Source organism: Primulina eburnea, chromosome 1, assembly GCF_022965805.1.
Source record: "Primulina eburnea isolate SZY01 chromosome 1, ASM2296580v1, whole genome shotgun sequence".
NCBI lineage: Eukaryota > Viridiplantae > Streptophyta > Magnoliopsida > Lamiales > Gesneriaceae > Primulina > Primulina eburnea.
The window spans coordinates 53,367,574-53,383,143 of record NC_133101.1 but is presented as its reverse complement, the minus strand read 5'-3'; the positions used below and the strand labels follow the sequence as shown (position 1 = coordinate 53,383,143).

At 36.3% G+C, this 15,570-nt stretch overlaps 2 protein-coding genes and 1 long non-coding RNA gene across 3 annotated transcripts; all 3 read left to right on the top strand.

Moving 5' to 3' along the window:
• Positions 1-1,065: 1,065 nt before the first annotated feature.
• Positions 1,066-2,326, top strand: LOC140812493 (uncharacterized). Its single transcript, XR_012113679.1, has 3 exons — positions 1,066-1,417; positions 1,535-1,760; positions 1,908-2,326. It is a non-coding gene; the product is annotated as an uncharacterized lncRNA (long non-coding RNA).
• A 249-nt stretch (positions 2,327-2,575) lies between these two features.
• On the top strand, positions 2,576-3,639 carry LOC140812488 (uncharacterized). Its single transcript, XM_073170764.1, has 2 exons — positions 2,576-2,965; positions 3,050-3,639. Exons 1-2 carry the CDS (start codon positions 2,603-2,605, stop codon positions 3,632-3,634), a joined length of 948 nt encoding a protein of 315 aa, XP_073026865.1. The 5' UTR covers positions 2,576-2,602; the 3' UTR covers positions 3,635-3,639.
• Positions 3,640-4,792: 1,153 nt separating this feature from the next.
• Positions 4,793-6,764, top strand: LOC140831066 (uncharacterized). Its single transcript, XM_073194797.1, has 3 exons — positions 4,793-5,604; positions 5,814-6,063; positions 6,495-6,764. The coding sequence occupies exons 1-3, from the start codon at positions 4,856-4,858 to the stop codon at positions 6,681-6,683; spliced, it is 1,188 nt and encodes a 395-aa protein (XP_073050898.1). The 5' UTR covers positions 4,793-4,855; the 3' UTR covers positions 6,684-6,764.
• Positions 6,765-15,570: the final 8,806 nt, after the last annotated feature.

Here is a 15,570-nt window from a genome sequence, read left to right as displayed (position 1 = left end):
TGCTTTTTCCATGTTAATCCATTGTTTGGTCTATTTTTTAATAATTCCATCTAATGTCTTCTCCAAGGGACTAAGTTGTACTAAATAGGTTAAATTAAACCCACACATATGCCCAATATTATTAATCCTTGTATCTATCAAGGACAGCAATTTCCTAAATTACCCTCAAGAACCCCAACAATAAATCTTCCTCCATCTTAGGAACAACATACGAAGAGAGGCGATGGCGTAGGTTTTTGGTGTGTGCGGCGAAAGCTACAGAAATCAGGTAACCAGTCTTCGACCGACTTGTTTTGAACGCTTTCTTTTCGTAAGCTGTTGTCCAAATTAAGTTTTGGTAGGTTAAAGTTTGGTGGTGTGACCAGCGAAAGATTGAGGGTTGGTAGGACGCTATCACTGTGTCGATAACTGAAATATGATGTTTGTTCTCTCTTTTTTTGGTTGCCATCGTTGAATTCAATTTTTTGTTCTTCTGTGTTTAAGTGTATGTGTTTGCAGCAACACTTGTCTTCTTGTTTTCTAATGTTAATCTTCTGCCGAGCTTTTTTCCATCTCATGTACGTAACTTCTTCACAGTTGAAGAACAAATCAGAGTAAACATCTGTCAATTTGTTACTTGATACAATGTCCAAGTTCAAAAGTATTGGAATTATTTTTAATATTCTGATGATTTTGTTGTAAGTTTGAAACTATTGCATTTTTCTATTGCAATTTACCCATTCTTCGATGAATGTGTTCACGTATTTTTAACCAAGCATTGCTAAACAATAAATTAGTTTTCCATCACATAAATTAGTATCTTCATTTTTACAGTATTTTTAATTCTATTATGTTTTCCAAATGTCATTGTTAACCCTATATTGACTTTGATTCCTTTCTGAAGTATGTCTGATTCCTATTATGCGTACACACATTACTCTTTTTCTGTTGCTGCACCAAATCATGTGTCGATCATTGTTGGTTATGTTACTCGTGAGACGACATTTACTGAAGTTACGTGGAAAACGACTGTTGCAACAAGCGTACAAGAACAATGTCTTACATCACGACAGAAAGAAGAAATGTGCAAATGAACCATTTGCACAAGATTATTGACATAGGAGACGTTCAATGTGTGGTGAACTTGCGAATGAATAGGAATGCATTTGTACGCTTGTGTTACTTGCTAACTCACGTTGGAGGACTAGTCGAGTCTAGATATGTTTGTATTGAAGAGAAGGTGAGCATGTTTCTGTCTATATTGTCTCATCACAAGAAGAATAGAGTTGTTGGACATGACTATGTACGTAGTGGCCATACAATCAGCACCCATTTCTATAAAGTGCTCCAATCAATTCTGATGTTACATCCTGTACTACTGGTTAAACCATCTCCTGTCGATGATTCTTGCACCAACGAAACTTGGAAATGGTTCAAGGTAATGACAAACCATTTTCGACAAACTTCACAGAATAAACATTTTAACTAGTCACGTGTGATGTTTTTTATAGATACATTGATTTGAAGTTATTAATATTAATGTTAAATTGTATAGGGATGTCTTGGTGCATTAGACGGAACGTATGTAAGTGTACATGTACCTACGATGGACAAGGCATGATATAGAACAAGAAAAGGTACAATCGCAGTCAACGTTCTTGGGGTTTGCGACCGTTAGATGAAGTTCATATATGCACTTACAGGGTGGGAGGGATCTGCAGCAGATGCCAGGGTTCTTAAAGATGCAGTGACTCGTGACGACACACTGAAAATTCCAAGAGGTTTTGATATTCTTATTTTTTATTATGAACTGTTAATTGATGAGACGTGTTTTTAAAATATTGACAACAAAACAATGTTAATTCTTTCCTCAAGAATTTAGTGCATAAATAATGTTATTGACCTCATATCTAATTTCTTATTTCTAGGCTGTTATTACCTATGTGACAATGGATATGCCAATGTAGAGGGATTCTTGACTCCTTACAGGTGAGTACGCTACCATAGGGATGCTTGGGGAAACCGTGCAAGTGGGCCACATAATTATAAGGAGTTATTTAACTGGAGACACTCTCAAGCACGAAACATAATCGAAAGAGCATTCGGTTTGTTGAAAAAAAGATGGGTCATTCTTCGAAGTCCTTCGTTCTACCCACTAAGAACACAAAACAGAATCATAATGGCGTGTATGTTGCTGCATAACTTCACCAGGTCTGAGATGCCCGACGATCCAATTGAGGAAGTCATCGATGATGTAGTTAGTCCGGACAATGAGATGGAAGATGATTTCATCACTAGCTTTGAATCGTCGGATGATTGGGATACTTGGAGGGAGAACCTTGCTATGTCTATGTGGATGAATCTAACCTAAATCATTCTGATTTTTGTAAATCTGTCGTCACAACTTTGGCAGTCATGTACTTGTGACATTTGATTTTACTTATTTTTAAATCTACATAACTTGATTGCATTTGATGGTAGTTTGTTTGAATTTAGTCCACCCAATTATATATTTCTTGTTTGTTACAAAATGTGATGTTAAGTTTGAACTTATTTGACATGGCTAACGAGTGTTCTGTATTACTACCAGGAATAGGACCACGCCAGTGGCAATATCCTAATTATGGATAGTTTTGCAACTTCCGAGAGTTTTGTTGACAAAGCAAAAAAGGCTGATAAGACAAGACGTAGTTGGAGTGAACGTGAAGAAGAGTTTCTAATACAAGCACTGAAAGAGGTGTCCGTAGAAGGTTGGAAAAGCGGAAATGGATTTCGTCCAGGCTATTTAGCTTTTCTTGAAAATCGAATGAAAGTTGCATTCCCTGACACAAATATACGTGGGAACCCACATATTAACTCTAAAGTTCATGTGTGGAAGAAATTGTACGGATCTTTGGTGACGTTACTAAGTAAAAGTGGAGTAGGATGGAACGACACAGAGAAGACCATTGAAGCTTCAAACGACATATGTGATGCACTAATAAAGGTATGTTTTTGTTTCAAAACTAATTGTCTTTTGTTATTGAAGAAAACTGATGATGGTCGGTATTATGTGATATTAAAATCGTAGGCAGACAACAACGCACGGTCAATGAGACACAAAAGGTGGACGTATTACCATGATTGGTGCGAAATCTTTGGTAATGATCGGACAACCGGAGAGAAAGCTAAACATTTTAATGCCGCAGTTCAAGAGGTTCTTACAATGACACCTGTAATGCCTAACGATACAGGTATGAATCTGGACACATTGTTTTCTGTTCATGAGGGAGCTGATGAGTCAATCTCTGTATCTGTCACACCGTCCTCGCGCCCGACATCTGCGGCGAAATCAAAGGGTAAGAAACGGAAACATGTAGATGCTGCTGACGATGCGATTGTAGAAGCCATAAATAATTTCGCCACCATCACCAAAGACACAATGAATGACCTTATCAAACAATTAGCAACACAAAAAGAAGCAGGTGATGAGAAGATGCGCGATGCCCAAGAAAATGTGTTAAAGGTCATGGAAACAATTCCTGAGTTGACCGAGGACGAGAAAGTTATGGTTATCAAAGAATTGGTGGAGAACCATGCGAAGTTATTACTGTTCTTGCGCCTGGGTCATGGCGGAAGATTGAGCTTAGCGAGACAGTTGCTAAGAGGAGGTTGACTTTATGCCTTATCATGCGGCACTTTTGGCGTAATATTAACTTCTGCTGTAATTATTTTGACAAAGTGTTGAATTTTTGTGTATCTCGAACTTTCAAATGACTTTTGCTGCCGCAGACTCGTCTCTTTCAATCGAATTGTATTGTGGGAAGTTGCTGTTTTTGTAGAAGGGGTTGGTTTTGGAGACCAAAGCTGTAACAATTATTTCGACATTTGATTGATATTATGATTCAATGGAATTTTATCGATTGGGTTTGATTTGGAGAACAAAGCTTCATGCCTTCATTTGAGAAAAGTTTGGCCACGTTACGTACTGATAATTATGGCAAAATTGATTGTACACCACATGGGACTTCACCTTTCTTACACAACAAAAAGGATATTATCTTGCTTCACTACACCACCGACCACCGGAGAAACCAAAGTTGATTCACGTTTACAACGTCCACCCATACAACTTGCAACCCATATACGTTGTTGTATACTGGAAAAAGAATGTATCAAAATATTTCTAAAAAAATTAACGGAAATCATCAAACATTCGTAAATCTAAAAACTTAAAAAAATTTCTCTGAATTACTCACATTCAGTGCAGATGGTTGTCTATCGATTTTCCTTCTCCGCAATATGTGCTCAGTTGCAGATTCTCGCCATATCGCCCGAGTAAAAACCTTCAGAATCGATTTTCAATCCTTCACATGTACGATTCACATTACACACATCAAGACCCACACATTGTTGACGGAAATTCGTAGTTCAATATACAGTGTTGAGGGCTAGGGTTTTCTTGCGGGAATGAGCGGGGATGAAATGTGTGGTCGCAGAAATAGGTATGAAATTGATAATTTTAATAATATAGCAAAAGGTATTTTTGGTACTACAAATTTAAAAAGTTTCTCAGTCATACTCTTAAAAATCTCACCAAACACAACAAAGGATATAAGCAAACCATACAAATCTTGGTTTATCATATACTTAATCATTTTGGTATTAATCATTTCATTTGTCTATCATTTCAACCAAACACTGTGTAAAAATCTTAAATTCTTGATGAATAAAATCTTTTTGTCTCATTGAGTAATATGGGCTATGTGGTACTTAAGTGGGCTTACTCGCAACAGCCCAAGCTCTAGTCTCATTTTTCGAGTTTTCGGTATTGACAGTTGCACCCGTCAGCAGTTGGTATCTGCATAGACCGACTCACTCGAGAGACCACAGAGCAATGGCGAGCAATTCATCTACCGGTGTCTCCCTCATCCTCCCTCCGCCCTCCGCCAACGCCAAGCGCCTCCACCTCCGACCAACCATCAAAATGTCCAAAAATACAAATCCCATCACCACCCTCACCAAAATCCTGTGGGGTCCTTCCCTCCCACCCCAACTACTCATCTCCACTGCCCGCGCCGCCTGGTCCACCGTCTGGCACCTCATGATGTCCCAGCTCGCCCCCTCAGACCCAACCGGTCGATACAACCGCCCCGCGTCCCAATTCCGCAGCCCCACGATCCAACCCCGCCCAAACCTCCACCTCTACGTCGGCCTATCATGCCCGTGGGCACACCGCACCCTGATCGTACGCGCACTGAAAGGCCTCGAAGGTTCCATCCCTGTCTCCATAGCCTCTCCGGGCGCCGATGGCTCCTGGGAATTCAGGTCTAACTCCATTTCTGCCACGAAGAATGACATGCTCGTTCCTGGTTCCGATAAGGCAAATGGTTGTAAAACCTTGAAGGAGGTTTACAATCTGCGGCGTGGGGGATATAGCGGCAGGTCTACTGTTCCAATGCTGTGGGATGTGGACAAAAAGGACGTTGCTTGCAACGAGAGCTATGATATCATAGAGCTGTTCAATTCTGGATTGAATGAGTTGTCATCTAATCCGGGATTCGACCTAGCTCCTCCTCGACTGAAGAAGAAGATAGAAGAATGGAACCAAATTATCTACCCCACTGTCAACAATGGTGTATACAGGTTGTGGATCATCGCCATCGAAAATCTCTCCGTAATTTATAAGATTAAGAAACTCAAGTGGATGAAAAGATACTATTTGTTCGAGCACATCCAGACTAACATCCAACGTGCTCTGGATTTGGGCATGGCAAATGAATAAATTTTCTCAACTTTTTATGTTATTTCCTTACAAGCCTTGACTTTTGTGATGTGATTTGTCTGCACAATAGGTGTGGCTTTGCTCAGAGTCAAGAAGCTTACGATACCGCGGTAAACGAGTTGTTTAGCACTTTGAACATGGTGGATGAGCATTTGGTGAGCTCAAGATACTTGTGTGGTGATACCATTACACTTGCAGATGTGTGTTTGTTCACGACTTTGATAAGGTTTGATAGTGTGTACAATGTTCTGTTCAAATGCACCAAAAGGAAACTGGTTGAATATCCAAACCTTCACGGATACTTGCGGGACATATATCAGGTAAAAATAGTCCTTTTTCACATTTTGACACCATAGTGTTGCGAAATATACTGATCTTGAAAGCAATTAATATGTGTGGATGAATGCATCACCCTTGCGTATGTCAAACATGCTGGAAAATGGGTGTCGGTTTTAGTTTGAAACACAATCTGATCACGTCTTTGAAAATCACACTAGAAATGAAACCAAATTCGGACAAGGTTTTCCTATCATTTCTTGACAGGGTCTTTAGATGATTTTGTTTTTCAGACCATTGGTCTGAATGCAAATTACCTTATTTTTGGCCAAGAACATGAAGCCCGGTTTCTGGAAGCTTGTAGAATTGATCTGGGGTGAATATGTTTTGGTGATAGCCAAACTTTTGAAGTGTTATGATTTTGAAATCTCAAACTCTTAGGGATATTGAATTGTTTGAACTTCTTGTGGACCAGATCCCAAAAGTTGCAGAAACGTGCAATTTAGAAGCAATCATGGATGGATATTACAAGATCCTTTTCCCTTTGAATCCAGGCAGTATTCGACCCGTAATCCCGTCCGGTTGTGAACATGATATGCTCTCTCAACCTCACAACAGAGAATCGTCATTGATTCAAGAAGATGTGAAGGTGTTTTCTATGTAGAAAATGTCTGTAAATATATTTACATTGTTTGCCTAACAACTTTGCTTTTTTATTTGTATAGACAAAAGTATATTCAAATTATATATCTTCTAAAAAACAATAATATATAATTACTCCAAAAAACATTTAAAACTTAGAAATTATATATAATTAATCGAAAAAACAATTAAACTCGTAAAAATTCGGGTTTGACTCGATCTCAATCAAATCAAATTCAAGTTGAGTTTTGATTGAGTCGTTCACAAACTACTCAAGAGTAGTTTGACTTGCTTGTATTATATTTGATTTCAAATATATTTTTTCATTATTTCATAGATAAAATATCAATTATTAAAATATTCATAAAGGTAAATACTTTGTACAAGAATAACATGTTTCAAGCGTGTTATTCTAATAAAAATAAATTTTTTGAGTCAGTACGATTACATATTTTGAAATAAAATTCGAAATAATATTTCTAATTTCAGAAAATATGTCCATCATGGATATATATATTATTGGTGTAGTTTTTGTGAAACGGTCTCACAGATCTTTTTTTTTAGACATGTCAAACTTGTTTATATTTACAATAAAAAGTAATATTTTTTTTTATATAAAAAGTAATATTTTTTTATTAATAACATAAATAAAATATTTTTCTCACAAAAATTGACTATTGACATCAACCATAAAATTTTTTATAATATTTTTTATGCGTTCAGAAGTGTAAATGCAGCCTTTAAATATTTTATATTTATTAGAAATGGGTTTTATTATTTTACTAGTTTTTAACGATAGTTTTCGACCTGATAGTATATTGACTTTTAAAATAATATTATTTCTCTTACCACACAATCATATTTTTACACATATTTATACATTAATCAATAAATATATATTTTACATTTCCAATGAATTCATTCATCGTGTGTGTATGATAATTAGTTAGATTATTATTTGAAAGCAAAAGAAAGTGAGGGAAAACTTGATGTCCTTATTAAATTTGTTCATAAACCGAATCAAACTAGACCGAAGTAAGTGGTATTTTGGTTTAAACCAAAAAGTATTTCTTTATTATATTTTTTATTTTAAGAAAAAGGTAAATTCAATTGGAAATCAATTTTTCTTTAAAATGGCAAAAGAATAGATAAATTATGTTAAGAAAAAAAAAACATTTGTGGACTGGCTTTGTGATTTTATAATGTGATACTAATTAGTCGGATTTCAAGCTTCCTTTCGAATAAATACGTTATAATGTTTTTAGAATTTTATAAGTTTTAAAAAACATAAAATATTTGTTTGGATAAGATTTTTGTTAAATGTTTTTTTTAAAAATTCTTTAAATGATAAATGTTTTTTTTATAGTTTTAAAATAACGATGGAATTCAAAACATATACTTTTTAACCGTAAAATCTTTTTTTTATAAAGGCAAAAACTTGTGTGAGACGGTCTCACGGGTTATATTTGTGAGACGGATCTCTTATTTGGGTAATCCATGAAAAAGTATTATTTTTTATGCTAAGAGTATTACTTTTTATTGTGAATATGGGTAGGGTTGACCCGTCTCACGGATTAAGATCCGTGAGACGGTCTCACATGAGACCTACTCTTTTATAAAATAGTTGTTCAAACGCTTATTATTTCTTAAAACAACTTTTAAAATATTTTATGAAAAGAATTTGTAAAACGCTTTTATAAAAATGTTTTATAAGTTCTTATTTAATTGTTCTTCAAAGCGAATCAATTTTAGTTTTTTTCCAAAAAAAGTAATAATTGAACATCTAAACTTTTCACTTCTGACGATGAAGCTTTTGAGATGATTAGACAAATGTAATTTGCAAACCTTCTTATTGGGTTAATAAAATCCGAACATAATTGTATACACTACTACAACGCAATCTCGAGAATATTGAAAACTTCATATGAAAAAATTGTGAACTCGAGCTCGAGCTAGACTAATTCTTGGGTTAGTTTGTTGGGCAACGAGTTATTGTCCCACATTTCTATTTCATTTGAAATGAATTTTATTCTTTATATATTTTCCTTTTAATATTTTTAATGTTTTGTCTTTCTAGACATGAGAAATTAATGATATGATCTCATGTAGATTTAATATCTGATATGAAACTATCTTTAAGATATGATATCATAATATCTTTAAGATATGATATCCTTGTTTTAAAAGAGTTTGTTTCCTAATGGAATGGTTTCATATATATATATATATATATATATATATATATATATATATATATATATATATATATATATAGGACTCAAAAGAGAAGAAAAATGTGTGAGACCGAGAGCATAAAAATCCTGGAGAGACGCACGTAGAGTTTTTGAGATCGAAGCAATCTCGTGCCATTGTTAAAGTGTTGCTGTGAAGTGCTGATAACATCTGAAGACAACGCCTAATCACTATTTAGATTAGTGTGTTGATTTTTGAAGACTTTTCACTTCTCGGTTGATGCATCCTGTGTATATTGGTTATGTGGGGACCTTGACGCTAATTCGATTCTTAATCATCGTTGGGACTAATTAATCAATGAGAATAAACAAGGCCTAATTTTTTTTTTAAAAAAATACAATGCGGAAACGTAATTTAATTCAATCCGAAATACATATTAAATATAAAGCACAAGTCCGGTACTAATTACATTCTGATCCAACTAGGGTTCAATTACTATATATCAAGTACTGAATCCTAATTTACTTCTGAGCCCGGATCTCCACGCTATCTAGTCCTGTCTCGTGCTCTTCTTGACCCTGAACCTGTCCCACCTGTTGTCATGCACACATACAAACAAGACAACAGCCGGATAACTCCGGTGAGAATTATATTCCCAGTATAAACCAACGAAACATGCATTTCATATAACAGAAATAAAAGCATGAAGCATATATTAATAACATGTATTACAATCAGAAACATGAATCAATATCAACTATAAACCATACTCGTGACTCCACATCTAAGACTAGACTCATTCCTAGTCTAGGGATCCCGGTTTCCAGACGTTGGCATTCCATATCGATCACCAGTAATAGAAGAAACTCTGATTCTGTCCACATCGATATGATATCGATCACCAGTAATAGAAGAAACTCCATTTCTATACACATCGATAGCCAATCATCCGGTGACAGACTTTGGCACTATCGCCAATACACTATCTTGTGACATCGTGCAATGTGCCCGTGGAAATCCCACCATTATCAGGCACTTTTGTCACAAGATCACTCGTCTAATACATGCTCTCTATAATTCAATAGAACAAGCATATCAATTCAAATAAATACAAATATCAATGCAATAAAATCAAGTATGTGATTTAGGGAAACTCGAGCCAAACCTCACTCGAGTTGTGCAATCCCAACTCGAAATTAATTTATACCTTTCTCTTCTCGGTCTGACGAAGACGAAGTCTCAAACTCAACTCTGTCAATACCCAAATCTGGTAATGACAATCGAGTAGGTATAATATCATTATACAACTCAGTTCAAAACCTGTTCTGATCAATACTCAAACACAACAAAATCTGATCACTGTTAATCAACATACGGTACAACAATACAATCTAAATCAATACCGAATCTGATCAATATCAATCAACTGATGTTTCGACGGCATAACAATACAGTCTCAGTAATCCCGTCAATCTCAACATCACAAATATAATACCAGAATCCAAAATCAATATCGGTACAAATCAAAATCTCAATATCGATACAATTCTGATATCAAATCTCAATCATATCGACTCTGAAAATCATAATAATTACATAAACAATCTGTTCTTCATTCTGACTTCAAATATACGATGTCTACTATATCAGAAACATCATATATGATTCATATTAAATTCTGACCACATCATAATTTCAAACGATATCTAAACGTAACAAAACTTACGTCCTGTTGAAGCTTTCGTCGCTAGGAACTCGGTGCTGTACTTAGATTCAAAATCAGATGGACAGATAACTCGTAAATCTCAAATCTCACGTGAAGCTTCCTCAGTGCTTCCCTTCTCAATTCTGAGGGAAATTGCTTGTATATACACATATATATACATAGATACGTTGCATGCAAGGCAAGTGGAGCATTTCGCGTACTACACGTCTCGCGCATATGCGCGACCAATAGCGGCGCATATGAGCGAGACACAAAGCCTCGATGCGTCTTCGTCACGACAGCTCGCGCATATGCGCGCCCCATCGCCGCGCATATGCGCGAGACCTATTGTCTCGTGCAATGCAACTCGTGCATATGCGCCAACTTCTCTGCCCTGCTCGCGCATATGCGCCCGTTCACGTCGCGCATATGCGCCGAGCACTCCCCTAGGCTACTGGACACCTCGCGCATATGCGCGCCCTCATGCCGCGCATATGCGCGCCCTCACACCGCGCATATGCGTGGAGTCTTCTGCCAAAACTGCGCATGTGTACGCACCAACTCGCGCATGTGCGCGTATGGCATCTCCTTCACACATATTTCGCGTCTGTTCTCGTCTTTCCCGGTCTAATTCCTTTCGTCCATAATCACATCAATTAATCAAGAAATCATTTCGGATTAACATGATAAATTTCTCGAGCCTTACATTTCTCCCCTCCTAAGATTCGATTTCGTCCTCGAAATCACAGACAATCAAATCAGATATAGAAAAAATGAACAATAGAGATTAAACAGAAAATTCATTCAATAAAATCATTCTGAAATCTCAGTCTCATGTCAGATTTTGTTCCTCAGGTAGATTCTTTCAATACTCTACTGATTTTTCTGTATTTCCAACAGCAGAATAATCTTCATTCTGAATTTTCATTCTTTCACGGATCCCTGCTTTCAATCTGGAATAAGAATTCAAGAAGTATAATATCGTCATATTACTCGAAATAATTTCTGATATAAGCAATATCAGAATACTGGTTATACAATATCCGTATATACCAGTCGATAACTCACAACAATTCAATATCATCATTTGTTACCGAATCTGTCACTCCCAGTTAAAGATATATTCAATCTTCGGCCTCAAATATCAATAGTCATCGTCCGGCGTTGGCATATTTAATATCAATTCCGAGTTGTCTTCCTTTGCTTTTGAATCAGTTTCATTTTCTTTGTCAGATCCCTGATTCTATCAAATCCGATCTCAGGTATCACCGCAATATCATCCCCATACGAAGGAAATCTGCAGTTTTCACTGTACATACCTTGACTAAAGATATTTTGATACTCATCTGATAGCTATTATTGTACATTAATTTACAATTGACAATAAATCATGTCAACTAGTGCTAAAATCCAGCACTACAGTTCCCGGATATCCTCCAGTATCAGGATAGTTCGCTTCGACTATTCGTCAATCTATAGACAATAAATGAATGATCTTGCTATACACTCTGCCAAAAGTACAAAATCAACTAAAAATCATAGTATAATATAAACAACTCTGGCATTCAATACAATCTGACCCCTTTTCTGACATATATCTCAGTCGTCTGGTCATATCTGTACATTATCCGGTACAACATAACATATGCCAATTCGAGAAATCTGTCAATAATAATCATATCATAGTACAGTCTTGGCAAGATTTCGGTAATTCCGTCACCAGATCCATAGAAATATACTCCCATTTCTATTCAGGAATCAATGATCTATATAACCAATCTCTTGGTTTCTATATTTTTGTCTTCATCTGTCAGCGATTCAGACATTTCAATACAAATTCTGCTATAACTGATTTCATCTGTTTATATCCAAAACTGTCTGTTCGAATTATTATACATTTCATGTCACCAGAATAATACTGAATCCACTATTGTGCGCTTCTGACTCTATCTGTCATTTCAGATTCGGATTATTTTGCACAAACAAATCAGCTAATTATATAAAATAAAGTATTACCTACCTGGTATTCTGATTGATATTCTGTTCTGACTATCGAAATCAAATTCTGAACAGTCTGATCAAATTTCTGAACTGTATATAATCTCAACGGTTCATAACAATCAGTATCAAACACAAATTCAGAATGATAATAATATCGGATCAGAGTCGAAATATCAATCATCTACACTAATCTAGTAACGTATAAAACGCAATTTCTGACATATATGAAGTTCTACCATTTTCAATATCGTTCTCAGTCACTGATCACGGTCTCAACTGTGCTACAATCAATCAGTATACTATTTGCAGATATCACAGACTTGAATACAATCTGTTGAAATCAAGGTTCATATCCGAATAATTTTGTATACAACAATCTCAGTTCCTAGAATATTCAATCCAATTTCAACTGTTTGATTCAATCAATCATACGCTGCGAATATATCAAGATATCATAGATACAATGAGCATAGAATCATCAGAATATCTCTGCACACAGGATTTATCAACCCATAAACAGAACTGAAGTATTTCTCGGAGAAACACATAATCAGATGTAACTCCAAATCTCAGGCAGTAAATCTTCTAACTGATAATTCTATTCCATCTGTGTTGTCCTGTACAGAGTTCTAAAAGTAAGAACCAGTACCTTTTACCACCTCAAGGCTGAAATCAATCTCCCTGGTATAAGGCAACCTGAAATCTCCTCTGGGAAAACTTTAGCAATTCTCCTGCTACTGTCAAATCAGTTCATGATATGCTCAGTTTCAGAAATCAACTGGATACATAAGGAATCTTTTCATTCCTTTCGATTATCATCGAGTCATAGATAATACGGTTATCCAAGGAATTCAAATCAAGAATCCTTACCGTATATTATTCATTCTTTGGCCATTTCAGGTCCGATTCTTACCATCTCCTGGCAAGAATTTACAATAACTCTGTATTTGGTCAGCATAACAATATCCTTCATGCAGTCAAAATCAGACAACACCAGTACAATACAAGCTTCAACACACTCTAATTCGATCACATTCTCATCCCACTGTAGTATACGATATTTTACAGAATTCACTGATATCAAAACTCTTTCCAAAAAGGTAAAGAGATAACAACTACTGCAGATACAAACTCAACAGATAAAGCATACATCAGTGCAATTCTTTTAGAAATCAGGGGTAGGATGTACGAATATTTCTCAATACATACACACAAAAATCAGAAAAGAAGAACAGGTACCTGCTACTACATCGTCAAGTGCATCCAGGATCTGTTCCTCTGTCACTACAACCAGATGATTCTGCTCCCTAGAATCTTCGGGAACCTCGCTGTGGGCATACTCTAGCAAAATATCCTGGATGTCAGCAGATACGGCAACTACCAGTCACTCCCTGGCATTGCTGAGTGGGATGTCTCCCTCCACAGGTTCTACAATACAATCCGGTATAACTCGGGCTAGAACCACTGGAGCTAGATGAACCGCTCCCTAAATTTTTGAATTGCTTCTTTCGAGCCTTCAATTGTTCTTTCTTTCCACTACTGCTACTACCAATCTAGATTCTGGGAGGCAGTGGTTGTGGTCTCGGTGTTGGAAGAACATACGAAGCTTCCTTTTGTCTCATCAGAACTGTTTCTGCTCTTCTAGCTCTGTTCAGAGTATCAGCAAAATTACTCGGTGGTTTCACATTTACCAATGTACGTATCTCCGGATTCAATCCCTGGATGAACTGATCAAACACAGCTGCATCATTTCTAGCCACGTGAGGGGCAAAACGTAGCAAGGTAAAGAATTGGGTCAAATACTCATCAATATTCAACGGACCCTGTCTTAGATTTACAAACTCTGCACTTTTATCCTGTCTGTACGATACAGGAAAGAATCTTTGATAGAATTCTACTTTAAAAATTTTCCACGTAATCACTAAACTACGCTGTTCTAAGGCTTCTTTGGTTACCAGACACCAACTCCTTGCGACTTCCCGTAACTGGTGCCCGATTAGTTTAATTCTACAATCATCTGTGAACCCAAGAAATTCAAACAACATTTCTATGTCTTCTAGCCAATTCTCACAGTCGACTGGCGTCTCAGTACCTTTCAAAATCGGCTGTTGAAATGACTGAAACTTCTTCATCATTGTTTCCATCGGAGTTTCTGACACATCCATCTGATAACTCGAAGTACTACCCATTTCTCGAATTCTTCTTGGAGGTATATCTGATAATCACAAGAGTTAGCAATCACATGAGACAAATCCGTCTCAGCCCCTTTCCGATCAGCTTACCTCTGATCAAAAATTGGTTCTGATTCGTCCTCAAATAATACACATTACCACATCAACTCAGGTATTTAGGTAACATGTATCTTCAAACAAAACAGTAAAACATACTGCGCTATTAACATATACAATGTAAGTCAACATTATAATAAATCACATGCTAGCAATCAAAAGCAGGAAAAAAAACACATTCTATCCCGCTCACTAGCTTCTATCTCAGTTTCAAGAACCTACAGTTCTAGAACCTACTTTTCTGGAACCTAATGCTCTGATACCATCTGTTGTGGGGACCCGGACGCTAATTCGATTCTTAATAATCTTTGGGACTAATTAATCAATTAGAATAAACATGGTCTAATTTTTTTTTTAAAATACAATGCGGAAATGTAATGTAATTCAATCCGAAATACATATTAAATATAAAAGTACAAGTCCGGTATTAATTACATTCTGATCCAACTAGGGTTCAATTACTATATATCAAGTACTGAATCCTAATTTACTTCTGAACTCGGATCTCCACGCTATCTAGTCATATCTCGTGCTCTTCTTGACCCTGAACCTGTCCCACCTGTTGTCATGCACACATACAAACAAGACAACAGCCGGATAACTCTTGTGAGAATTATATTCCCAGTATAAACCAACGAAACATGCATTTCATATAATAGAAATAAAAGCATGAAGCATATATTCATAACATGTATTACAATCAGAAACATGAATCAATATCA

What these genes read in the sequence shown, in the direction of transcription:
- LOC140812488 (XM_073170764.1), top strand. Translation starts at nt 2,603, where the DNA reads ATGGATAGTTTTGCAACTTCCGAGAGTTTTGTTGACAAAGCAAAAAAG. An exon ending in TATGTGATGCACTAATAAAG is followed by an intron (nt 2,966 to 3,049) that starts GTATGTTTTTGT and finishes TTAAAATCGTAG; the next exon opens with GCAGACAACAACGCACGGTC.
- LOC140831066 (XM_073194797.1), top strand. Translation starts at nt 4,856, where the DNA reads ATGGCGAGCAATTCATCTACCGGTGTCTCCCTCATCCTCCCTCCGCCC. An exon ending in GTCAACAATGGTGTATACAG is followed by an intron (nt 5,605 to 5,813) that starts GTTGTGGATCAT and finishes TCTGCACAATAG; the next exon opens with GTGTGGCTTTGCTCAGAGTC. An exon ending in ACTTGCGGGACATATATCAG is followed by an intron (nt 6,064 to 6,494) that starts GTAAAAATAGTC and finishes CTTGTGGACCAG; the next exon opens with ATCCCAAAAGTTGCAGAAAC.